Genomic DNA, 27,361 nt, shown 5'->3' with positions numbered 1-27,361 from the left:
ATGAATTCCTGTCTAAATCTGTGGACACTAGGACTGCAGTCGAAGCAAACGAAAGTTGCTTGTTACTTCCTCGTTTATTAAAAAAAACTGTTGTGTCAGACTCGCAGGTACAGCTGAGCCTCACTGCGTGATGTGAGAGGTACCTCAACACAGGCAGTGCAGATACCCATTTACCCCTTTGCACTGAAATCCCGGACCTGAGATTGGAGGGTTTTATTATATTTTTAAAAAATGATGACTTCTCTCCTCCAGTCACTGCAGGATCCTCACCTCGTTGCCAGTTTCCAGAGATGCTGTGGTCTATTTCTCCAAGTTGAGGAGCGACTAGCCGGCGGCGGTAGCAGCTCTCATGGCAACGCCAGTGGGAGCCAAGGACCCGCTAGTGTTACCAAGAGCAGTGAAAGTACAAATGGAGAACAGAGATACGAGATCAATGGATCGTATCAGTATCCCCATGGGCAGGACAGAAAGGACGGCCATGCGGTGGCCGGGTGTGCAGTAAAGGTAAGAAATCTCCCAGCTGTGGACTGCCTGCTTATCGTTGCCTTTCCCCCTTCCTTCAAAAGATGTGAGTTGAACCAGCTTCCACTTTTCCTCCATCCCTCTTTCGTTGTTTCAAATTGTTCGTTCTGGACTTTGCACCAGGTTTTGTTTAACCAAAAGGCGTTCCATTGCACTAGTGGGATACTGGGACATTCTTAAGCTGGTAGAACAGCTCTTTCCAGTTAGCCGGCTTACTGAGCAGAGGAAGCAGAGCTGCCGTGGGGAGGAGTCGACTGAAACAAATAAAGCGACTGTTAATGGCGAGGAAAACAACTGTTAGCTCCTGGAGCCAAATCAGCTCACCGGGTTATTCATACTGGGGCGCTGCCACTGAAACTTAACTGCCAATTTATTGGTACAGAACCAGATATGTGTGAGAAAGAGCTCAAATAAAACTTGATCAAACGTCAGTTTATGGAATAAAAGCGAACTGTATTTATTACATTTTAAATTGCAAATATATTACAAGGTGAAGTGCGTGGCTGGCTTGGCATTGGGTTAGATTCATTCATTCATTCGTGGGACATGGGCGTCGCTGGCTGTCCATCATTTATTGCCCATCCCTAGTTGCCCTTGGAGGGCATTTGAGAGTCAACCACATTGCTGTGACTCCAGAGCTACATGTAGGCCAGACTAGGTAAAGAGGGCAGACTTCCTTCTGGAAGGGAAGATTTCCTTCCCTAATTAGTGAACCAGATGGGTTTTTCTGACAATTGACTGTGGTTTCATGGTCATCATTAGATTCTTAATTCCAGATATTTTTCAGTGAACTTAAATTCCACCATCTGCCATGGCAGGATTCAGACTTGGTTCTCCAGAACATTAGCTAAGTTCCTGAATTAATAGTCTAGCAATAATACCACTAGGTCATTGCCTCCCCATCCTTGCTATTGACCTAGGCCAGTCAGATAATCATAGAATGGATACAATATGGGCTGAGTGCCTGTGTTGGGTCTCTGCAAGAGGAACTTAGATCATCCTACACCCCTCCCCTGTTGCCCTGCATTTTTTCTTAATCAATTAGCTTTCACAAGGCCCAATTGAATCTGTCTCCAACGGTGACTCACATTTATATAGGGCTTTAAGTAATTAAACATGCCAACGCACTTGAGGCATAAATTTAAGGTGTGAGGAGCAAGGTTTAAAGGAGATGTATGAGGCAAGTTTTTTTACACAGAAGGTGGTGGATGCCTGGAACTTACTGCCGGGGGAGGTGGAAGCGGATTTGACAGTGACTTTTAAGGGGTGTTTTGACAAGTACATAAATAGGATGGGAATGGAAGGATATGGTCCCTGGAAGGGTAGAGGGTTTTAGTTCAGTCAGGAAGCATGGTCGATGCAGGCTTGAAGGGCTGAAGGCCCTGTTCTGGTGCAGTAATTTTCTTTGTTCTTTGTTCGCTTCACAGGAGCATTATAAAATAATGTATGAAACTAGCGTTTGCCAATAGGAACAGTTTCTCTCTATCTCCCCTGTCTAGACCTCTCAGCATATCTTCTCTCAACCTTCTCTAAGGAGAATAATCCTCACTGTCCCAATCTATTCACCAGACTGAAGCTACTGCTTAACCCTGAAACCATTCTCACAGATCTTTTCTATACCTTAGGGCAGCATGGTGGCACAATGGTTAGCACCGCTGCCTCACAGCATCAGCGACCCAGGTTCAATTCCTGACTTGGGTCACTGTTTACGTGTGATCTGTATGTTCTCCTAATGTCTGTGTGGATTTCCTCTGGGTGCCCTGGTTTCCTCCCACAGTCCAAAAGACAAATTGGTTAGGTGCATTGGCCATGGTAAATTTTCCCTCAGTGTTCCCGAACAGGCGCAGGAGTGTGATGAATAGGGGATTTTCACAGTAACTTCATTGCAGTGTTAATGTAAGCCTATTTGTGACACTAATAAATAATCAGATCCTTCCTAACGTGTGGTGTCCAGGATTGGACACGATACTCTACTGCCATTGAAACTGAACTAGTGTTGTATCAAGATTCAACACCACTTCCTCAGTTGTGGGATATTAAAGGTTGTAGATTCAATATATTCACAATCTGAAATCAATCTGAGCTGACATCTATATAGAATACGGAAGGAGTTCTGAATCACTGGTGGGGGTTTCCTTCAGATGAGATATCGAAGGGCAGTTTGCTGTGAAGTGATCCAATGGGATTGTTACATATTTTGAGAAGCAGTATTGTAATCAAGCTGCTTGGTTGGATTGGCTAAATGTCCATTCTGCCCGTCTCAGTTTTTAATAAAAAGCTAGAACGACAGACCCCAAAATACTCAATAGTCATTATAATTCTTCTTAGTCATTTGTCCGCACACAGAATACTTTATTACTTTTACAGCTGGAGGTAACAGCCCAAGTTACTGACAAAAAGCACACAAAGATCCTGAAATTCTGCAAGGCATTTCATAGCTTCCTAAGATTGCTTTGCTGAGAGATTGATGGACTTTTCAGTGAAGGAGAGTAAATGGCTATTTACTCCACTACTACTGCACCCCCCGCCCCCAACCTCCACCACAAAGGAGCAGGGGAGGGGGGGTGGATAATGTGGTTCCACAGAGATTTGATAGGAATTGGAAAAAAGCCCCCCGTGCTGCTGAGCTCCCCCCAGCCCCTTTAGGGCTAAAACCTTTCAACACTTTTAAAACATGTAAATTATTTCCTATCTGGAAGTATTTTCGAGCAATAAGGGAATTGTATCTAAAATTTTCACATAATCGGGACAATTAATGTAACATCCAACAAATCCTGTGGATTTCTGCTTTGATTCTAGGTCATGTAATGTGCTAGCTGAATCCTCAAAATGTGTATTGAAGTTGCAGAGGCAATGATGATACTGGTTTCTCAATCGATCTGAGCAATGGCAAGTCAGTTGCTCAGCTCATTGTAACAAAGACAACGGCAGTGACAACTTGCATTAATATTGTGCCTTTAGCAGAATCAAACCTCCCACTATGCTTCACAGGAACATTATAAAGCAACATTTTACACTGGGCTACACATGGGAATATTAGGGCAGATGGCCAAAAGCTTGGTTGGTTTTAAAGAGTAACCTAAAGGAAGAAAGTGAAGGACTGAGGTAGAGAGGTTAGGGAGGGAATTAAAGAGCTTAGAGTCCAGGCAGCTGAAGGCATGCTAATCAACAGTGGAGAAATTAAGATCGGGAGTGCTAAACAGGTCTGAATTAGAAGAGCGCAGGTATCTCTGAGAATTGTGGAGCTGGAGAGTACAGATGTAGGAAAAGCAAGGCCACAGAAGGATTTGAAATGTGGATGAGAACCCTATAGTCAAAATTGACCAGAAGCCAGTGTAGCTCAGGAAAACACAATAAGAAGTTTCAAAACACCAGGTTAAAGTCCAACAGGTTTATTTGGTAGCAAAAGCCACTAGCTTTCGGAGCGCTGCTCCTTCGTCAGGTAAGTGGGAGTTCTATTCACAAACAGGGCATATAAAAACACAAACTCATTTTACAAAATAATGGTTGGAATGTGAATCTTTAGAGGTAATCAAGTCTTAAAGGTACAGACAGTGTGAGTGGAGAGAGCATTAAGCACAGGTTAAGGAGATGTGTATTGTCTCCAGACAGCACAGTTATTGAGATTTTGCAAACCCAGGCAAGTCATGGGGGTTACAGATGGTATGACATGAACCCAAGATCCTGGTTGAGGCTGTCCTCATGTGTGTGGAACTTGGTTATCAGTCTCTGCTCAGCAACTTTAAGACTTGATTACATGTAAAGATTTGCATTCCAACCATTATTTTGTAAATTGAGTTTGTGTCTTTATATGCCCTGTTTGTGAACAGAACTCCCACTTACCTGACGAAGGAGCAGTGCTCCGAAAGCTAGTGGCTTGTGCTACCAAATAAACCTGTAAGACTTTAACCTGGTGTTGTGAGACTTCTTACTATGTTTACCCCAGTCAGACGCTGGCATCTCCACATCAGAGCTCAGGAAAGACAGGGATGATAGGGAATGGAATTTGGTGTGAGTAATGACATGGGCAGCAGAGCTTTGCATGGAATAGTGAAGTCTGGATTTAACAAAGGCAAGGATGAGGGTTTCAACCGCAGATAGGCTGAGACAAGGCTAGAGGCTGTTACCAAGGTGAAAATATGCAGTCAGTAATGGAGTAGATATGTGCTGTGATGTGACTCTGCTAAGGTTCAAACATAACACCAAGGTTGTGAAGAGTGTTGCTCGACCTGAGACAGTTAGGGACCTTGGGGTCCTTGTGCATGAGTCGCAAAAGCCCAGCCTGCAGGTGCAGCAGGTGGTCAGGAAGGCTAATGGGATGCTGGCCTTCATAGCGAGGGGGATTGAATATAAAAGTAGGGAGGTCTTGCTGCAGCTGTATAGGGCATTGGTGAGGCCGCAGCTGGAGTACTGTGTGCAGTTTTGGCCACCGCACTTACGCAAGGATATTTTGGCCTTGGAGGGAGTGCAGAGGAGGTTTACTAGTCTGATACCGGAGTTGAGGGGGTTGAGCTATGAGGAGAGGCTGAATAAACTAGGCTTGTACTCGTTAGAGTTTAGAAGAATGAGGGGAGATCTCATTGAGACGTATAAGATGATGAATGGGATGGATAGGATAGAGGTGGAGAGGCTCTTCCCGCTCAAAGGACAGTAGGACTAGGGGGCACAGCCTCAAGATAAAGGGGAGCCGGTTTAGAACGGAGTTGAGGAGGAACTTCTTCACTCAAAGGGTGGTGAATCTCTGGAATTCTCTGCCCGTTGAGGTGGTGGAGGCTGCCTCGCTAAATATTTTTAAGACGCGGGTTGATGGGTTTTTGATAAGCGAGGAGATTAAGGGTTATGGGGAGAGGGCAGGAATATGGAACTGAGACACGACAGATCAGCCATGATCTTATTGAATGGCGGGGCAGGCTCGAAGGGCTGGATGGCCTACTCCTGCTCCTATTTCTTATGTTCTTATGTTACTTGGGAGAAGGATGGAGCCAGTGACCAGGGAATGAACATAAGAAATAGGAGCAGGAGTAGGCCACCTAGCCCTTCGAGCCTGCCCCACCATTCAATAAGATCATGGCTGATCTGAAGTGGCTCAGTTCCACTTTCCCGCCCTCTCCCCATAACCCTTAATCCCCTTGCCTACCAAAAACCTATCTACTCACGTCTTAAATATATTTAGTGAGGTAGCCTCCACCACTTCAACGGGCAGAGAATTCCAGAGATTCACCACCCTTTGAGTGAAGAAGTTCCTCCTCAACTCCGTTCTAAACTGCGCCCCCCTTATCTTGAGGCTGTGCCCTCTAGTCCTGCTGTCCTTTCTGAGCAGGAAGAACCTCTCCACCTCTACCCTATCCATCCCTTTCATCATCTTATACGTCTCAATAAGATCCCCCCTCATCCTTCTAAACTCTAACGAGTACAAGCCCAGTCTATTCAGCCTCTCCTTCATAGCTCAGCCCCCTCAACTCTGGTATCAGCCTAGTGAACCTCCTCTGCACTCCCTCCAAGGCCAAAATATCCTTGCGCAAGTGCGGCGACCAAAACTGTACACAGTACTCCAGCTGCGGCCTCACCAGTGCCCTGTACAGTTGCAGCAAGACCTCCCTACTTTTATATTCAATCCCCTCGCTATAAAGGCCAGCATCCCATTTGCCTTCCTGACCACCTGCTGCACCTGTAGGCTGGGTTTTTGCGACTCATGCACAAGGACCCCCAGGTCCCTCTGCACCGTAGCATGCTGCAGCTTTTTGCCCTGTAAGTAATAGTCCTTCCTACTATTATTCCTACCAAAGTGGATAACCTCACACTTGCCAACATTGTATTCCATCTGCCAGGTCCTCGCCCACTCGCTCAGCCTATCTAGATCCCTCTGCAGACTTTCTACACCCTCCGCACAATTTGCTGTTCCACTTATCTTTGTGTCATCAGCAAATTTCGACACCTTACGCTCGGCTCCCTCCTCCAGATCATCTATATAAATGGTAAATAGCTGAGGCCCCAGCACCGATCCCTGGGGCACTCCACTAGTCACCAACCTCCAATCCAAATAGCACCCATTGACACCCACTCTCTGCCTCCTATTTGACAGCCAATCCCCTATCCACGCTAACACCTTACCCCCAACTCCATGTCCCCTAACCTTCTGTAACAACCTTTTGTGCGGCACCTTATCAAACACCTTCTGAAAATCGAGAAACACCACATCCACCAGTTCCCCTCTATCCACCGCACTAGACACATGCTCATAGAATTCCAATAAATTCATCAGACATGACTTCCCCTTAATGAATCCGTGCTGCGTCTGCTCTATCAAACAATTCTTCTCAAGATGCCTCGCTATTTCCTCTTTGATGATGGATTCAAGCATTTTTCCTACAACAGACGTTAAACTAACCGGCCTATAATTCCCTGCCTTTTGCCTGCTACCCTTTTTAAACAGCGGCGTAACATTAGCCGTTTTCCAATCTTCCGGCACTTCCCAGAATCCAGCGAGATTTGGAAAATAATCACTAAGGCATCCACCATCACCTCCGCCATTTCCTTCAGACCCCTTGGATGCATTCCATCCAGTCCTGGGGACTTGTCCACAATCAGTCCCTCCAGTCTGTCGAGCACCACCTCTCTAGTAACAATGATCTCATTCAGGCCCTCCACTCCTACCATCTTTCCATCGTTAACACCCGGCAAACTATTCACATCCTCCTCCGTGAAGACTGAAGCAAAAAAGTTATTCAAGACCTCAGCCACTTCCTCATCCCCCACCACTAAATCCCCCCTCTCATCCTCTAAGGGTCCAACATTCACCCTAGCCAGCCTCCTCCTTTTTATATATTTATAAAAACTCTTACTATCCTTTTTTATATTTAGCGCTAGCCTAGATTCATAGTCTATCCGTCCTTTCTTTATCAACTTCTTTGTCATTCTTTGTTGATATTTAAACCTTTCCCAATCCTCTTCTCGCCCACTACTTTTAGCCACTCTAAACGCATCAGCTTTTAATTTAATACTCTCCTTTATCTCCTTCGTTATCCACGGCTGATTATCTCTTCTCCTAAGATCCTTCTTTACCATCGGAATAAATTCCTGCTGAGCACCAAGAAAGATCTCCTTAAAGATCCTCCACTGTTCCTCAGCAGACCTACTGACCAATCTACGCCCCCAATTTACGCTCACCAATTCCTCTCTCATCATATTGTACTCCCCTCTGTTCAAACAAAGGACACAGGTCTGGGATCCTACTTTCTCCTCCTCCAACTGCATCAGAAACTCCACCATACAATGATCACTCTTCCCAAGAGGCTCTCTCACAACCAGGTCTCTAATTCTACCTGCCTCATTACATAACACAAGATCTAAGATAGCTCGCTCCCTCATCGGCTCCAGCACACACTGTTCAAGGAAACTATCCCGGCAATAGCTTTAGTCTTTCCAATATTTAGTTGGAGGACATTTCTGTTCATTTAGTATTGGGTTTCTAAGAATAAGTCTGAAAAGCAAAATAACAAAGTTGCAACATTGTTAAACTTCATGTAATGGGTTTTAACCATTATTTATAACTATTGAGAAATGCTGATGGCATTCTGATGTTCTAATCACTAGTGGAGTGGTGAACATTGAATCTGATATCCTCTGGTCCATGCTAGCTTTGAAATATTTGCTCAGATCCTTCCCCCTTTTTAATTCCTTATTTCCCCTAACAAAAGTGCAGACAAGGAACCTGGACTCAATGTTCTATCCACACTGGCCTGTAACTGACTATCAGGAGATTCAGCTTGGGTTCATCCTTTTCTTCCCCTTTTTTCTTGCAAAGGTAGAATGGGGAGATATCTATCCTTTAGTCATAATTGTGGCATGGTAGCACAGTGGTTAGCACAGCTGCCTCATAGTGCCAAGGACCAGGGTTTGATTCCAGCCTTGGGTGACTGTGTGGAATTTGTGTGTTCTCCCCATGTCTTTGGGTTCTCCAGTTTTCTCTCACAGTCCATGTATTGAGCAGGTTAGGTAGTTTGGCCATGATAAATTGCCCTTTAATGTCCAAAGGTGCATAGTTAGGGGGATGAATGGGATAAATGTGTGGAACTGTGGGGATAAGGCAGACTATGGGTCTGGGTAAGATGCTCTGTCAGAAATCAGTGCAAACTCAATGGGCCAAATGGCCTCCTTCTGCATTGTAGGGATTCTATGAACACTTTCTGATGTCCCAGCTGAAATTTCAGGCATTCCACGTGTAATTGTTGAGGCCACGGATTTAATTTTTGAAGAGAACATGAATAGAATGATGGAAGTCTATTGCCAAATAGCAAAAGCAAATTTGGCTTATTCAGTCACCTTAAATCAGTCATCCCAATGTAAGAAGTACAATCCTGTATCTACCTTTCTTGTCCAATGGCACAATGTGTGCTACACCAGCCCATTTGTATCAATAAATTAACTCAAGGCTGGCATTCTGAGAGATGTGCCTGTGAATAATGCCTGTAAATATGTATATAATATCCCCCTTTTCTGCAAAGGTTAATAAAGAACTTGGGTATCTATAGCATCCTTCACCTTCTCAGGACATCCCAAAGTGCAGGAAGCTAATAAGTACTTTGAAAGTGTCATCTCTCAGGCAAATCCAGAAGCCAATTATGCACAGCAAGCTTCCACAAATATCAATGCGGTACATGATCAGCTAGTCGGTTTTGGTGCTGTTGGCTTGCAGATGATTGTTGGGAGAACCTCCAAGTTTGTTTTCAGTAGTACCACAGGATCTTTTACATGCACCTCAGAGGGCGCATAGAGCCTCTGTTTACCATTAGTAATCGCTCTTCGTGAGCTCTGGAGTAGGGTTTGAACTTGTGACCTGCTGACTGAGAAGCAGAAGTGTTCAAACTGAACCAAGGCTGACAATCTAATGCAAGGTCTAAAGCTCATTCTAAGAGGCAACTATTGAATAAGGTTGTTGTTAGTGTATCTTCACACCCATCCTGTTTTTAACCCTTTTGGGGAATACTGGGGAAGTGGTGAAAGGATTTCCGAGTTGATTGTCAGCCCGTTGAACCATTTCTTTCATGGCCAACAAGTCCTGGTGTGGGACTCCAACACGGAGCTTCTCCCCTATTAACGCCTGTGCCACAGGCCTCCTTACATTGTTTAATAAAGAATTACAATTAGTTTAAGATTGGGATATCACATTTCCCGGGCATGGAAAGATTGTAGAGTAAGATGCATATTTGGAGAGGCACATGACTATTACTACCTACAATATATACAGAATTCCTCATTTAATTTACAAGTCAACAGTGCATCTGTAGATGTCCAGAATTTGAATGCCCATATTAAAATGATGCATGTCGTTGGGGTTATTTAAATTGCTTGCTTTAGTTGCTTAAGTGCACCTGTCTGTGTCAAGACAGAAGCACATCCATTGACTTCACACAGTGATTTATTTCAGAGGAAGTTCCTTTACTTATCAGAGACATCCGGCATTATGTATACTTAAGGAGATAATAACCAAAACTCTTAACAAAACATGTAGAGATTGTGTAATTGGACTGAAATAGCACATTCTTTGCCCAAGCTATAGAGGAAAAACTCTGGTTCTGCTTTGCATCTTATAATGATAAATTGAGACATTATAATTCTTTTCTTATATGTAGAAGTATGCAGTGTTTTGTGTGATCAGAGAGAATGTGAAGTTAAATATATTAAAATTCAACTGTAGAAATAGATTAGAGCAAAGGGTGGAAACAGTGTTCCACAAGGGTTGATTCTAGGACCACTGTGGTTCACAATTTGCATAAGCAATTTAGACTCAGGAACTGGAAGCACAAATTTAAAAAATTGCAGGCTATGTGTAAAAGGCATTGTGTGGCACTAGGTGAATTGTAAAGACCCAGCGGGTACATGCCTGGCTGAATAGCCTCTTTCTGTGCTGAAACCATTCTATGATTCTACAATAAAATTTGCAATTTGAGTTAATGTAGTTTATGTAGGAGAGAACTGCAATAAAATTCCACAAGACATTAATGAACTTGTAGATTAGGCATGTAAATGGAAAATTAACATTAAAATAGTTAAAGTGGTACATTTTGATAGGAACAATGATAGGTCGCTTAGATCTGGGAAAAAGATTGTCATTAATGAAAGCAATGCCATGGTGTTCATTTCTAGAGGGATAGATTTGAAAAGACAAAAAAAATGTTAAGCTTACACAGAACCTTGGTTAAACCTAACTTGGAGTGCTGTGAATAGTTTGAGTCTCTCCATTATACAAAGAATATACAGGCACTTGAGAAAGCTCAAAAACATTACTAGAATGATGCCAAAACTGAATATTCATATCTGTCAGCACAGCATATCTATCAAGCTGGAGCCCCATTCTTTAGGAAAATGAGGACTGATAGGTGACCTAATCAATGTCTTCCATCTATTTTGATAGCATAAATGGAAAGGTGAAATTTTCCTTTGAATTGGAAACCAGAACTAAGAGCTATAAATGTAAAATAGTCACTGATGTACTAATACAAATTCTGGAGATATGTCTTTGCCCAGAGAGTAATTGGAACGTAGAACTCACTACCACAAGTAATGAATGAGTTGAGTAACATAGATACAGTTAGGGGAAAACTAGGTAAACACACAGAACAAGGGATGTCTTGATGGGTTAGATGACAAAGATTGAGAAGAAGTAAACACTGGCACGAACCTGCTTGCTCATATGATCCGTTTCTGTGCTGATGGTGGCATATCAGGTAAAATAAAAGCAATGATGCAATGTCACAATGATAACTCAGTGTTATTGCAAATTATATTAGCAATGTTATGAAATAATTGCACTTGTAGAGACCCAATAGGTTCATGCCTGACTGAATGGCCTTTTTCTGTGCTGAAACCATTCTACGATTCTATGATAAAATTTGCAATTTGAGTTGATGTAGTTGATGTAGGAGAGAACTACAATAAAACTCTGCAAGACTTTAATGAGCTTGTAGAGTGGGCATGTAAATAGCAAATGATAAGTGTAATAGGTAGCATATTAATACTAAGTAGTAGTCTTTGGAAATTCCACAGGGTTGCTCTTTCATTTCCAATGTTGCTGCTCCTAAGCTGCGGCAGAAACCCCGCTTATGCCTCTATGTACAAGGTTTCGGTAGTATTTCTGGTGAATTCTTAGGTTGGCAGAGTGCAAATAGTTCTTAGGGATTTCTTAGTCAGTGTGCTATTGTTGAAGGGCTGGCAGCTTTCAAATGAAGATGAGGAGAAATTATTTCTCCTAAAGGATTGTGAGTTTGTGGAATTCACTATCCCTGATTGTGCTGGATGCTGAGACTTTGAATAAGTTTAAGGAAGAGTTGGAGAGATTTTTAATTAGCAAGTGTTTGAACGGTTATGGTGAACAAGCAGAAAAGTGCAGTTGAGGCTGAAATGGTGGAGCAGATTCAAGGGGTTAAATTGCCTACTCCTTATCCTGGTTCTTATGATTCTTATGAGATGCAGTTCATCCTTCACGTTCTCTGATAATGTTGAAGTTCTTCTCAATTAAAAACATTTCCATAAAAATAAAATGCTGCAAATGCTGGAAATCTGAAATAAAAACAGAAAGTGCTGAAAGATTCAGCAGATCTGGCTGTGGAGAGAGAAAGAATTAATGTTTCCAGTCCATGTGATTTAAAGCTTTGAAGAAGAATTACACGGGCTCAAAATGATAATCCTGTTTCTCTCTCCACAGATACTGCCAAACCTGCTGAGTTTTTCCAGCCTCTTCTGTTTTATTCCATGAATTTTAATGAATGAAATAAAATTATCACACTTTAAGATTGCACATTGCTTTAACAAATCCATTTTCGACACACAGAAACAGATTCTAATTAATTCTTCTCATCAAGTAAGTCTTTCAAGTCTCAACAAGCTACAGGAAGACTAAAGCTATATTAAACGTGGAGACAAAAAGAAACACAATGATTGTGTCAACAAAAGCATGTCAAACAACAACATTGCAAAGTTATTTTACATTTACTTTGCATTTGCTGTCTGTGCTAACTTAATTTTTTTATGATGGGGTTGCCTCTTGAGGAAGGAAAAGCTGAACTGATCGGACAAAATATTTTTATTTGTTTGCATAATCACAAAGAGATAGGAGTCATTTGCTGACTGTGTGATATGGAAAAATTCAATTGGTTCAAAAAGGAAATGAAGATTAAGGGTAATTTTGCATGTTTACAGGAAAAGCCAGGATATGTGGTGAAGAACTATTTTTTCTACTATTTGTTCCGATTCGCTGCTGCACTGGGTCAGGAGATCTTTTACATCACATTCCTTCCATTTACCTACTGGAATTTTGACCCATTTGTTACTAGGAGGCTGGTTGGCGTGTGGGCTGTAAGTACATCTTTTAATCTTATTTTAGTTTAACCATCAGAGACAAAACTCTGCAAAGCAAAAACTCTTAGCACAGCAACAAGTGTTGGAATATTGTTTGTGGTTCATAACATTGCCGTTTTTAAAATGATTTTATTCAGGTATATATTAATCTATTTCTGTTTTCCATAGAATGCTGGTCAAAAAGGAGTAATCAAACCAGTGCTAGCTTACAGTGAAGCCTACTTCTGTACGCTCTACATTTTCTCTTGCACATGATTTCTGTGTGGATCATTTCGTTTGCACCCTAAATTTTACTTTATATGCAGTCAAGACAAAGGGTGGTCCTGAGACAAAACATAATTAGTAAAAAGGGGATAATTAGACCAGGCATACACATGTAATTCACTTTAAATTTTAAAACCATAGACTCTATCCTATTTTTTCAAAGTTTAGCTTTATGTTATTAGCCAATCTCCTGTGACATTACGTAAGAGGAGTGATAACCAAATTTAATGGGAGAAAATGGGCATTATAGCACCTGCTTTTTAAGTGTTAATTGTACTTTAAGGCCAGAATTTTACCAGCACACCCGCCCCTGGAATCGGTGTGGTGAGGCTCGGAGAATAGTATTCTCCATTGGCTTTGGGCGGGATTGTATGAAACTCAGGCGGATGTGCTGGTAAAATTCCTCCCTAAGGGTCTGGCACATAAAGGGTTAATGTGAGTCTGCATACTACATCGTGCACTCAGTGATATAAGCGAACACGTCACCACACCTAGGAGCGAGTGTAGTATTAGCCAGAGACATGTGTAGAAGCAAGCATGGAGACTGATCCTAACTTCAACCTTTATCTATGTATTTGGTTTCTGATAGTCAATAAATACTTACCTCAGACTACAAATATCTTAAGAGTACACCCAACATCTTATAATCTGATAGCAGTGAATGGAACAGCTCAAAGCATCACTGAGACTTCAAAAGGAAAAAAAACTTCTGGAAAACTGAAAGAAAGATCAAAGAAATGTTCTGACCTGAAGATAAGCTCAAGAAGCAAGAACGCGGAAGGAAATTGCCGGAGAATATCCGGAATATCCAATGAAACGTTTGGAAGCTGGAAGCAGAAAGTAAATTCTCACTGCAGCAGCATTGGATACTGTGGAAGATCAGCTTCAATGAACAGAGCAAGCAGAATCAGCAGACCCAGCAAGGCTGAGCTAAAAATGTCAAAATCCTGAATAACACCAGTCTTGAAAAAAGTTAAATAATGCAGTGGTCAGAATTGCTGTTCAATTCTGAGTCTGAGAAACCTGATCCCCAGTTTGGCACCTAAAAGCATGGCAGCCAAACTTGCTCCAAACATAGAGAGGAAAAAGAATAATTAAAAATTAATCGCAACTGGGTGAGCAGCTTAAAAAAAAAACCAGCACAAGCTGGGATCTAAGAGCAAAGAACATAGTGTTAATTTAGGGAAGACTTCAACCAATTGATGCAGACAGCTATAGTCGAAAATGATTATGGCAGAACAACTGGCTGAGAGACGTTTGGCTATGAACAGCAGGCACACTGCTTTAAGGACCCAGAGGAATCTGACTTCTGGCCTTAGACATGATTCTGAAGCCATTAATATATAATGGCAAACAAATCTCTGTGCAGATGTATGTCATCTATAAACAGTCCTTTCTTCCTCTTGAAAAGAAATGCCTGTGTTGCCCTGAATCTCCTCAACACTGGGATAACTTGTAAATATATTGGATAAAGACTTGAGGGGTTGGGTATGGGAGAGGGTGTAGTAAGGTGTAGTAGTAGGTAACTCACAGCGCCAGGGACCTGGGTTCAATTCCTGGCATGGGTTACCTCCAGGTACTCTGATTTCCTCCCACAGTCTGAAAGACATCCTGGTTAGGTGCATTGACCCAAACAGATGCCAGAGTGTGGTGACTAAGGAAATTTCACATTAACTTCATTGCAGTGTTACTGCAATGCCTTACTTGTGACTAATAAATAGAACTTTAAAAAAGTCTGTGTGGAATTTGCTCATTCTCCCCACGTCTGCATGGATTTCCTTTGAGTGCTCCAGTGATTTCTGTCACTTTTCAGCACTAATCAAATGACTGAAATACAGACATTTTGTTTTCTGGAATACACCTTTTAGAATTCTATTTAGTTTGGTAACTGAGCTCAGTATGCACCCATATCACCACTGACATCAAATGGAACATATTGTGAAAAATAAATTAGTTTAGTAACACAGTAAAAAAATCTGTATTTTCCACCGTTTACTAGTCAAACATGCCAATGTCAGTTGTTTTAAAAAATGGAAGGTCTATCAGATAATGCACAGTCTGAAACAGCTAGGCAGATATTTTGGTCATTTTGAATGGAAGAAAGTTACTAATGTGTTCTCAATGGACGAGTTAATTTTTAAAGTTTCTATTTTCTGTTCAATCATCTAATCTTCCTCTTCCTTTGCACCAATGTCCCCTCTGCCCACATCAGCCCTTGCCCCATCTGCACAATGTAAGATTCCCAAACTGTGACTTTGGTTGAAAACCTTCTCCAGGTTTAAAGCCATTATGCAGTATACCTCATAGCTGTTGCTACTGAGCCAATTGGTAGGAAGCATGCATAATCAGCGCAGCGTGATTCTCCTGCTATTTTTAAAACTCCTTTCTCCAGTGGGGAAGCACCTTGTCTCCTTCATTTAGTGCCTGCTACTGACTGCCCAATGTAACGCTAGCAATGTCAGGTATTTAATGTCTAGGGGATCTCAGCTCTAAATATAAAGCTGTCAATATCTGGAGGACGGGGATATAAAAGATTAAAAACAAGCACGGTAAGTCTTAACCCCTTTTAAACATCTGGAGATGTTTTTATGTTTAAAAGTAAGATTTATCAAAAGAAGCGACCTTTCTAAAGCAAACCAAATAAATCTGACTCTAAATGAGTGTGACTTGATAAACCTGCCCAAATTACCTTGTAGCACTCTGCCTTGAGGTTAATAAAATCTTTTAACTTACATGGTTAAAAGAAATTTGGACAGATGTGCTGACATCAGCCCTTGATCTCTGCGAGTAAAATGATAGCTTCAGCAGAGAGGCATGCGGTCCATTTAAAAAAAAGCCTACGAAAGTAATTTTACTGAAACCAGTCTTGATACTTCTGGAAGAAAAAGATTGCTTTGCTTCCCTTGTTGATTGGCCAAGAAGAATAGTTATATGGGGTTATGGGAGTAGGACCTGGGTGGGACCATGGTCAGCGCAGACTTAATGGGCTGAATAGCCTCCTTCTGCACTGTGGGAATTCTATGATTCTATAACTGACATTAGATATTATTAATTAACTTCTGTATCATAAAATTGCAGGTACCCTGGCACTCACAGGAACTTTCTTTTGGATTCATCTGTTTTCACTGATTACCCTGCTTTGGCGGCACAGTGGCTAGCACTGCTGCCTCACAATGCCAGGGACCCAGGATCGATTCCAGCCTTGGGTAACTGTGAGGAGTTTGCTCATTCTCCCCTTGTCTGCGTGGGTTTCCTCCAAGTGCTCCAGTTTCCTCCGACACTCCAAAGATACGTGGGTTAGATTGGTTGGCTATGCTGAATTGCCCCTTAGTATCTCAATGTGTGTGGGAGGATTAGTAGGGTAAATACATGGCGTTACATAGGTAAGACTTGGGTAAAGTGCTTTTCTGGAGAGTGGGTGCAGACTTGATGGGCCGAATGACCTCTTTCTGCACTGTAGGATTCTATGATCAATGATTTATGACCTCTACCTATAGTGGACACAGTTATCTATGATAACTGTTTCAATTGGACTACAGGAATAGACAAAAAATGGAAAATATTACTCAGTTGCTTTTCCATATTTGATTGTAAACATAAGAACATAAGAAATAGGAGCAGGAGTAGGCCATCTAGCCCTTCGAGCCTGCCCCGCCATTCAATAAGATCATGGCTGATCTGAAGTGGATCAGTTCCACTTTCCCGCTTTCTCCCCATAACCCTTAATTCCCTTGCCTGTCAAAAACCTATTTACCCGTCACTTAAATATATTTAGCGAGGTTGCCTCCACCACTTCAACAGGCAGAGAATTCCAGAGATTCACCACCCTTTGAGTGAAGAAGTTCCTCCTCAACTCCAATATAACCTGCCCCCCCCCCCTTATCTTGAGGCTGTGCCCTCTAGTCCTGCTGTCCTTTCTAAGCGGGAAGAATCTCTCTACCTCTACCCTATCCATCCCTTTCATTATCTTATACGTCTCTATAAGATCCCCCCTCATCCTTCTAAACTCCAACGAGTACAGACCCCGTCTATTTAATCTCTCTTCATAGTCCAACCCCCTCAACTCCAGGAACATTATATTTACATTGTACTTTGCATGAATCTCTTATAAACGCATATAGTGAATTCCAGTACTTTTTCTGATTTTAATGTCTATCAAGGCAGAGTAAGCTGTCTGCTTAGGCATCTTAAATATGCTGAGCGCGTGAAGTTACCATAAGGAATCGGTTTTAAGTTCGGTCACAGTACCGCACCTGTCAACATTTAAATGATTTGCTTCCCACACCTGTTCTCAGAACCAGGTAAAATCAAGTTGGAAAGATGTTCAATATGCACTGCAGTATTAGTGATGGTTTCACTAGTGCTGCTGTGGTTTTATTACCTTGGTGTGTTATCTTGCAAAATTTGAGCAGTTAGATGAAATTAAATGTACAGCTGAACTTGCTAAAAATGTCCAAATGTGATCCAAATGTGATTCCAGTCCAACCACAGAAACCCATTGTACTATTCCCATTTACTCCCCTTGCACAGAAACACTGACATATAACATATAATTTGTTGGCAAATAAGCTACAGAATTATCTATAATAAACATCATGCTTTAACATTTTACAGTAATAATCACAATGGGAATACTTCACTCAAGCTTCTACACAGACTATTTGTTCAGAACATTCAATTCTGTACATACTTGCTTAAATCTGTGGCACAGGTTAATAATGCCCATACACATATCTTTTAAATGGCATTTAGAAAGTAACTGAATGTTGCTTAAGCATACCTGGTTTTCGTAAAATGTCTGAGATTGATATGACTTGTTTTTCATAGGGTGTTTCTATCTCACGGTATGGTAGTTGAAGAATTTACAGGGTTATCACCTAATCTCAACCAGTCTGTCAAGGTGAGATGCTGAGTGGTGATAAAACATTCACATGATATGGAATGCAAAACTGGAGAGGACAAATCAACTTGGAAACAGCTCCTAGTGGTGTATTGTAAAACAATATTAACAGGGTTCTGAGAGCAATTCTTCTGTTTGGTCAGGGATGGTTGAATCATTTGGGTAGACCTGAAAGAAGGGAGAAATGTACATAGAATGAGACAGAATATACAGCACAGAAGCAGGCTAATCTACACAATTAGCCCTTTGGTCCCTGTAAAATCCCACTTCCAACCTTCTGCCACTCTTAATGGCTTACTAGTACCCTACTCTTTCCTTTTGTGCAGCTAACTATCTATCCTTTCTATGTTCCCTACTCTGTATCCTCTGACCATTGTTACTGATAAGAAGAGAGATGGTGGGATAACTTTCCTCACCTCTCAGTTGCCTGCTACGAAACATGTGTATAGAGGGAGTGTTTTGAAACCTGTTATGAGTTTTGACTGTTATGAATTTTAGTAACTGGTGAAGCATGCTTTTGGGTAAGGTTATATCAAAGAAAAGATAATGGGTGAAATCTTGAGCCTGCTTTCACCATGTGCATACTAGCTGGTGAGGCTCAAGATCGAGAGGTTGCAGTTGTTGCTGGTGAGGACACGACTTCAGATCTTCCCCACTCCTCGCTGAGCATGAACCTGCTTTGCATGCATTTTTATATCACTGAACATCCACCCTGCAGTATCTTGGCCTGATACGTTCTTCCACTTACAATATCACCTCATACTTCAGACCTTCCTTTGTCCCCTTCAAAATTGACTATTACAACTTTCTCCTTGTGAAGAAAAAATCTAACTACCTCTATTGAGTAAAAGCCCCATTTTAATGTATTTTCATTATTTGTATTTCCTCTTACCAGGCATCTTCCTGGTGAATGTATCCTATACCCTCTGTCTTGCCTCAATATCTTTCATCTTATACCGACCCTACGCCTGTACACGGTACCCCAATTGTGATCTTGTCAGCCGTTCTGCAAAATGTCAACTTTTATATTCTGTACCGTGTGCTATAAAATCTATTAATAATAGAGGTGAACCACCTCAGGCCACTGACTACATAATTAATCAAATTAATTCCGACATAGAATGTGAGCATCCTAGAACTCCATGTACAATGAATGGTAGCTGGCTGACCTCCCTGACTGTGAGAGGCTGCTGAGCTGGCTGGCTTTTCATCTTGTTTTAGTGCTGAGAAATCACTTTCTCTGTATACTGCAGTTATCCCAAAACTCTGAAAAAGATTCATGATTACATTATGAAATTGTCAATACGTGTAAATATTTCTTGTTACAAATTAGGCAGCAGAGATCAATTGAAGCAAAGGCGTTACGATATTAGTGGCAATATTAAACTAGCAACAAATGCTTTTAAAAGTTATGCTGATTCAAAAGGAAGAGTCAGGTATATCTGCCTACTATTGGAATGTCATTTAAATCAGTTTAAAAGATAATTTATCAAACCTTCCGAACAATTTTATAGAAATTAATTCAAATGGAGAAATGGTAATAAAAATGGATCTTTATCTGTGCTGAATCTTAGGCTTTATTTTCTATTACATGAATTGTATGTAAAGAGTTAAAACATCAGGTTAAACAGGGTATTTTGCATAGGTAAAGCATCAAACTGAGAGACTTGACAGGTTGACTGCAGTACACTGATCAAGGCATGTTGTTGAGGCAAGCACATTAGGATGCCTGGGATGTGAATTGTTTAAATGACCAGGGATATCACACTCAATCACAGGTTGCCTTGTCATTGCCTGATATTGGCTGTCTATTCTATATTAACATGAGAAATGCAGATTTCTGTGAATAGCTAGTGATGATTTGAGAGAAGCAGTGATGCATGCATTGCCTTTTGTTTCAGTATATCTCAGAAAGGGCGGCACAGTGTGTCAGCACTGTTGCCTCACAGCGCCAGGAACCTGGGTTCAATTCCCAGCTTGGGTCACTGTGTGGAGTTTGCATGTGTGAGTCCCCATGTCTGTGTGGGTTTCCTCCAGATGCCCTGGTTTCCTCCCACAGTCCAAAGGTGTGCAGGTTAGGTGCATTGGCCATGCTAAATTCTCACTCAGTGTAGCCAAAGAGGCATCAGAGTGTGGCAACTAGGGGATTTTCACAGTAACTTCATTGCAATGTGAATGTTAGCCTATTTGTGCCTAATCAATAAACTTTGCTTTAAGAGTTATTATCATGACACTTTATGCTCCCAGAAGAGCCTGTATATAGTCAGTGCTAGCTTTGCAGCCAGCATTTGAAGAGCTGGAGGTTATTAAGTTCGGGTTAAGATTGATCTCTGTTCTGTTTAGAGAGAAAGATAGTGCATGTGATTAGATGGTTGTGTTCGCTGTGTGGGAGATTCCCATAATGGCCGCTAAATTGCTCACAAACTCAGATATGCAAATATTGACAATGAGATTTGACTTTCATACCCCCTTCCCTGCAAGTGATATGATTAGATTCACACCCAGATGGGGGTTGTGGAACATGCCTGGGCATTGCCACTGGGCTCCATTGTGGGGCTGCCCTCATCCATTGGGGTGGCGTATGGCTGTGAAGTCTTCTGCATGTGGGGGATCCTCTCAACCATGGGGGGGGAGCCACGGGGGGGATGTTGGTGTAGGTGGGGGGAGGGGATTCCCCTTCTGCATGAGGGGTGTTTTCGCCTTATCTGCTGGAAGTGCTGCTAACCATGATGGGGGAGTGGGTACTTTAGTTAAGGTTTGAGATCAGGGCGTCCTTTCTAAAGGGCCTGATCCAAGATTTCTGATGCTGCCAGGTTTTTTAGGCCCTGTTTCTCTCGCTGGCTATGTGAACCACGCCAGCTCTTTGAAACTGAACAGAGTGCTTTCGATGTGGCGAGAGAAGTCGGCTGTGAAGCCTGCAAGGTTCACACAGGCTTTCTTGCCTCTTCCAGCACTCCGCCAATTTTTGTGGAGATTGCACCCAATGTCTGTTTTATCATTTTTTCATGCATTGAGGAGGGTAGTGAAGTGTATGACAAGTGGTTCAGTAAAAGATACTGTTCATCCACCTGATTCATGTCAAGGAAACCATTTGTTGGTTCAAATGCCTGAGTGCTGGTCAGTTAAGAGCGTGTACCAGTCCACTTTCTCAAGGGAATAAATAATTTCTGTAGACCATGTACAGAGCTGTATGAGCCCAGGAAGTCACTATTGTTCAGCTAGATATTGGATAGCTTCAGGTTAGATTGTAAGGAGATTATGGGTGGCACAGTGGCACAGTGGGTGGCATTGCCACCTCACAGCACCAGGGGCCCAGGTTCAATTCCTGGCTTGGGTCGCTATGCCGTTCTCCCCATGTTTGCGTGGGTTTCTTCCAGGTGCCCTGGTTTCTCCCACAATCTGAAAGATGTGCTGGTTAGGTGCATTGACCTGAATAGGCGCTGGAGTGTGGCGACTTGGGGAATTTCACAGTAACTTCATTGCAACATTAATGTAGGCCTTACTTGTGACTAATAGATAAACTTTACTTTTTACTTTTAAGGAATGAGAGGGCCATTTACAGGCGCGGTTGGTGCATCTGAGCCTATGCGGGCGATTCTCCCAGCCCGTTGCGCTGCTCGAGTAGCGCAGCCTGCCGGGAGACGTCAGCAGCGGCTCTTTCATGGGCTTCCCAGTGGGTGCCACAGCCTCCACGTGCCTCCCAGCAAAAGATTTGAAGGAACATCAGCTCCACACTGGAAATTGGCATGGAGCTGATTAGCCTATGGAAATCTTCATTTCCATTTCATTAGCAGGCCTGGTACTGAAGTCTCCAGATCCGCTAGTGTTTCCTTCCCAGCAGGAGCGGCTCTCTCCAGCAGGGTTTACAACTGATGGGGAACAGAGTCCATTGAAGCTCCCCTTGGAGGTCAGGGGTAAGGGGGTGCTCCTTGGGCTGTGCCACCAGGCATCGGCAGTGAAAGTGGGTGGAGCTAAAGGAAGTATGGCCTATTGGGAGCTGGGCCTATTGGGAAGGCGATCAATTGGGGTTGGGGGAGGACGGAGGGGTTGTGGATCCTGCTGCCACTCTGCACTGGGATTGGTGGCAAAGGGAGGGAGGGAGGGTGACGATCGGGGCTGGCCATCCAGGTGGGGGTTGGGGTGGGAGCGGTTGTGACTGCCCGAGGCGGTGATGATTTGAGAGAAGCAGTGATGCATGCATTGCCTTTTGTTTCAGTGTACTTCTGAAAGGGCAGCACAGCGGTTAGCACTGCTGTCTCATAGTGCAAGGGACCTGGGTTCGATTCCTGGCTTGGGTCACTGTGTGGGTCACAGTGTCAGGACTGTCGGGGACGGAGGGGTGTAGTTTCGGGGCTGCAGGCAGGGGGAATTCAGAAGATCAGGGTTGGCAAGGTGGCGGGTCGGGAAGATAAGGGGCTGGGCAAGAGTGAGATGACATTGGGGCTTGCCCGGGGTGGTCCAGGAAGCCAGTGATCAGGGGGTGGAAGGCCTCTGCCTGGCCAACAATGGGGGGTTGCAGGGCTGGCCTGCGATCAGGAGGCTGGCAGTGCAGGGCCACTGCACGTGCATGATCTCTGCTCTGACAGATTGCTGAGTCTCCAGATATGGTGTACAGAGTGTCAGAAATTCATTGTGGAAATCATGCTGGAAAAAGCCTGTGCAAGTTACTCCCATTTTCCCTCAAATTGTGGACTTAGAATTTTTTGGTAGAATCTCAATGCATATCTAGTGCAAATCCAAATATGTGACTGACACTTACAATCAGTTATGATGCAAGTGAACCTTTTCATGAGCTCTTTTAGATCATCCTCGTGGCAGAGGCAGGTGTGACTATATATTTCAGATCTGTGCCCTATACAAATACCAGTCTTCTAAGTAGCCAAAATGAACATGGCTTCCAGCTCATAACACCACTGATTCATTATGGTTTGATAAAATTAAAGAGAGTGAATGCTGTTTCTTCTTATTTGCATACACAAATGTCACAGGTTAGTTTATTTGTGAATGATCTATTTACTTGCAAGGAAGGAATGAAATTTGTGGCAGACTCAACCAACACATCTCTTAGTGACTTGCGATAGGGCATTATTAATACATAAGCATCCTGACATCATTCTTCCCTATATGTATAGGAACTGCTCACCCATTTTGGATCAATTAAGATTGTGTTGGTGATTTATATGTTTGGTCACTAAGGATGATGTGGCCTGAGTTGGAAATGTGTTTTTTGGTGGCAGGTCAACTGTTCAATCCATATAGAAATGTTCAAATTCCAATTCTCATCCCACACCTAGTGGTGCACTAAGGCAGACTTTCATCTGTTTCCATAGCTAGTAAGTCCTGGAACGGGCAGCTAATCTGTCACCAGAGGCTTATAACTTGAGGGGCATCACTCCACATCAAGCATAGCTAACTCAGAGTTCTCCCCTTCTTACCACCAGCCATTGGCATGTTGGAAGGATTTTGCATGTTGACACTGCAACCTGTTTGGCCACATTATGAAAGCACTTTCTTTGGCCATCAAGTTCTGAGGTGGGACATTATCCACTGCTCCACAGGACCTCCTTAATATAGAGATGTGAGGCGGAAGTCTGAGCCTGCGTTAGCTAGCAGTGGGAATGGTGACGTGGGTGGAAAATTTGGCAAGAATGAGGAAATCGTGGAAATTCTCCCCTGTTTTCTCACTGGAACTGACACTTTGGAGAAAATGTGAGAAATTTCCATCCATCATGTAATTTAAAATGGAAGTCTGAATAAGCCTTTGTGAGGGAAGGACGTGGAAATATCATGAGAATGGGTAGCAAAATTAGATTAGGGAAACTTCAGTTCAAGAGAAAGCACCAGCGTAGGCCCGGTGATCATTATGTGCTGTCAGTTCTGTAATAACACTTATCACTTCTGTAATAATGCTTAATTATCCTTGAGGTAGTTTGCCTAACATGGGCAGTGTTACAGAGCCTTACGCTTGATTCCCTGGCATTGGAGTGGAGCAGAGAATGAAGTTGACTTTCCAAGTGATACTGGAATTAAAATGTGCACTCCCAAATTCATATGCTTGTAGCTACCGGCTATTATTTTCATGTAAAGCTGAATATATTTATTCACCCAAACGATATATCAGCATTAAATAAAAATCGTTCAGGAAATCATGACAGTGTTACCATTTATGCACTGCTTTTCCTTTTTGTGCAATCACTAATGGTATGGCTGCAATCTGAGAAGCATTCATTACAATTATTTTAAAGCAAGCAAGAAGTAGAAGCACATTTTGTGTACAAATTACAGCTGGAATTTAGTGACAAAAATAAAACCTTTCAAATGAAACTATTTGGCTTAATGTGGCAGATGATTTTCTGTTTGTGGAAACTATATTAAAAAAATAACAGCACAAAATCTACTCAAGAATGTATATTTTTCCAATTAAAGCTCTCAACGAAACCAATAACTGCAGCCTGCCAATTTACAGAAGGTTGGCCACTATTTACTCTCTATTATTTTCATGGAGATAGCAGCAATGTTGTCATGGCCAGTCACATGATATTTAGTTTGAAGGCAGAAGTCAATACTCCCTTAGCAGCATACTTTCTGGTTCCAGCTGGTCTTGCAAGCAAACTCCTGAGTTCTAGACTGTGCTCACAAAGTCACACGGACATAATGGACTTAACCCTTTGAATAATATCATTGTATTTCTCTCCACTATTTCAGACACACTGGGGGGAATCTTCAGAAGAGATCTTCTGGAGAAACACATTGAAATTCTCTCCAGATTTTACGACATGCTTCCTGAAAAAAAAATCAAGGGGGTGTGTACATGCTGTCATACAGGGGGAGGGGCCTCAACATGCTAGCAAAACCTGGCTGTACTGAGATCAGGGTGCCATCTTTAAAGGACACCCCAATCATAACAGGAATAACCCTCCCCTCAGTGCACCACAGAGGTTTTAGGGGCTCTCCTCCCCACTCCCATTAGATGTCGGTACTTCTCCCCCAGAATCATCGGTCCCCTCCAAATTTCCCCACCACCCCCCCACCGATCATTGGCCCTTTCCCCTATTCATCAACCCCTTCCGCTCCCCGCTCACCACAACACCCCCCCCACCCCCGCCAACACTGCTGGAGCCAAAATTACTTTAATTTGATTTCCATTTTAATGAATCAACAACTTTCCAAAAGTTAATCCTTGGAACAGGAGAAACCTCAATTTTCCATCTAATCCTTAACCTCCTACCTGAGCTCCATATGCACGCTGGCACCTGGGCCCACATCTGGGTGGTGGGTGAGGGAACACTAAACATCCATGCTGGGCCCCAGGTAGGGGGTGGGGGGTGGTAATCTCTCCTGGGTTCTGGAAATGCCTTGTAGATGCTGTAAGCCACTGCCAATGCATGGCACCCACTTTAGCCAGTGAGTTATTTCAGTGCCTTGATTTTCACAATGCACTTAGAGCCTCCTCCACTGACATCAATGTGTAAGGTCCCACCGATGACCATCGGGGTAAGTAATTCCTGTTGGAGGCTAATCAGAGACAAATTTCTCAAAGGTGTGGGGTGAAATATCATCTATTGGTGCCAATAAAAGTGCCTTCAAAGTAAGTGATATTGTAAAAACCTGTGAATGTGAGATTTTAAAGTGCCTAAACATTCTATCTAACTAATGTTACCCTTCACCTATGCCATCTTTGTGCCTCTACAACTTCTTAACTTTACGTGGCCTTCCACTACACCTTGGTCTCCCCAGGAATTACATTGGAGGTGGCCAGATGGTTACTGCATCCCATGGCCTGTAATGCCCTTAGCGCTCATCCTCTGAAGCGCCTGGATCTTGCGACCCTGACCAGCTTCCAAATGTCTGGGACGTATCCGTGGCACACTTCATCCTTCTGCCCCTAAGATGCCCCGGTGTCAGGAAGTGGGGGGGTCAGAAAGTGTAGCCACAGCTGCAGTCTCCTGGGTGAAGGCCCTGGCATAGGCTCAAGCTCTTACTCTTCGCTCAGGCTTCCTGTGAGTCCTTAGGTAACTCCATGGGACAGTGGTGCTTCTGCAGTGAGCTCCAGAAGCTCCAGCGCCACCTGGTTCTGCCAGTCCTGCCAGTCATGCATCCTACCCATGGTGGTCGAGCCCTCTGCAATGGCCGACTGTCAGTGGCCACAGCAAGTGCCCTCTGACATTGGGCCAGACTCTGCTGCCCTTCAGCCATGACACTCTGTGACTGGGCCATGCTATCAAAGGCTACTTTCATAGTCTGCTGTGTCTCGACACTGTCCCACTGGGTCTCCTGCAAACTCTACAGCCTCTCAGCCATCACCTGCTGTGAATGGGCCTCATTCTCCAGGGCTTGCAGCCATAGCCTGCTGTGTCTCAGCACTGTCCCGCTGGTTTTCCTGCAAGATCTCGAACCTCTCAGCCATGACCCACAGAATCTCGAGAAGCCTGTTGAGGCACTCATCTGTGGCCTGTTGTGACTCGGCCATGGCCCTCTGGGACTCCGCCGTGGCCTGCTGTGTCTCAGCCATCGCTTGGAGCCTGCCACTCATGGTGAGGATCTCCTGCCCCCAGGCTTTCCACCGCAGACTCCGCCCCTGTGATGTTGGCCTGGGAACAACGCAAGACAGGCAATAGCTGGTCTGCCTGAAAGCTTTGGGAGTCCTCCCAACAGCCTTGCAGTTGATCCAATGTGGCCGTCAGCCCCTCCTGAATTCCCTGGCTCTGTTGCTGCATCTCCAGCAGCTAAGTGAGAAGTGATCTCAGAGGTCCAGCATGTAACATGGGGCCAGCTGAGTCCTCGCCTCCTGTCTTCCTGGAGGCCATTTTGTTCTGCACTGCCTGCCTGTCTGTCCACCCTTGGGGTTTTTATGGAGCTCTCCCTTGTTAGGGCAAATCAGCGGCAGGCAGTTTGGGTAAGCCATGTGCCCATTACAGCATTCCAGCGAGTTTAATGCAGTTTGCCTTATTACCATGGAGGGGAAGCCAAGTCAGTATTTGCAGATGTGCTGATGGAGTGCAGAGATGGATTTGTGTCTCTATGATGATCGGGGGCAGGGAAGAGAGAGGGTCATGTCAGGGCTGGGGGCGGGGTGATAAGGGGACCATGTGCAAAGGGTTCCAGGGGTGGGGTGTGGGGGTTGGGATAAGGGGGTCAGTAATGTTGTGGGGGTGGGGGGTCTCCAATGTCCATGGTGGGGGGGGTGGGGGGTTAAGTGGGAGACTGTAACTGGCTCGAGGGGGCTGGAAAGGTTTCTGGTTTTTTTTAGCATTTTCTGCGCATGTGTTGTTTATGGCTCCAATCTAAGCTGCTGGCTGCCTGGCAGATTGAGCCCCA

General features: G+C 43.4%; 1 protein-coding gene across 3 annotated transcripts in view; it reads left to right on the top strand.

Annotated features, from left to right (window-relative positions):
- Positions 1-231: 231 nt before the first annotated feature.
- The window catches only part of sgpp2 (sphingosine-1-phosphate phosphatase 2), a 52,336-nt gene continuing 25,206 nt past the window's right edge, over positions 232-27,361 (top strand). For 2 of the 3 annotated variants that reach the window (XR_013886322.1, XM_080185537.1), the window contains exons 1-2: positions 232-504; positions 12,721-12,876. Coding sequence is in view for 2 of the 3 variants with exons in the window: in XM_080185537.1 (XP_080041663.1) it covers positions 232-504; positions 12,721-12,876 (429 nt within the window). In the remaining variant the exon portion in view is untranslated. The remainder of the gene's footprint in view (positions 505-12,720; positions 12,877-27,361) is intronic. The other variant, XM_080185538.1, reaches the window with a different exon arrangement.

The sequence above is a fragment of the Carcharhinus amblyrhynchos genome, chromosome 3, assembly GCF_965287045.1.
Source record: "Carcharhinus amblyrhynchos chromosome 3, sCarAmb.v2.hapA, whole genome shotgun sequence".
Lineage (NCBI taxonomy): Eukaryota > Metazoa > Chordata > Chondrichthyes > Carcharhiniformes > Carcharhinidae > Carcharhinus > Carcharhinus amblyrhynchos.
The sequence above is the reverse complement of the archived record's forward strand: the minus strand, read 5'-3'. Positions and strand labels throughout refer to the sequence as shown.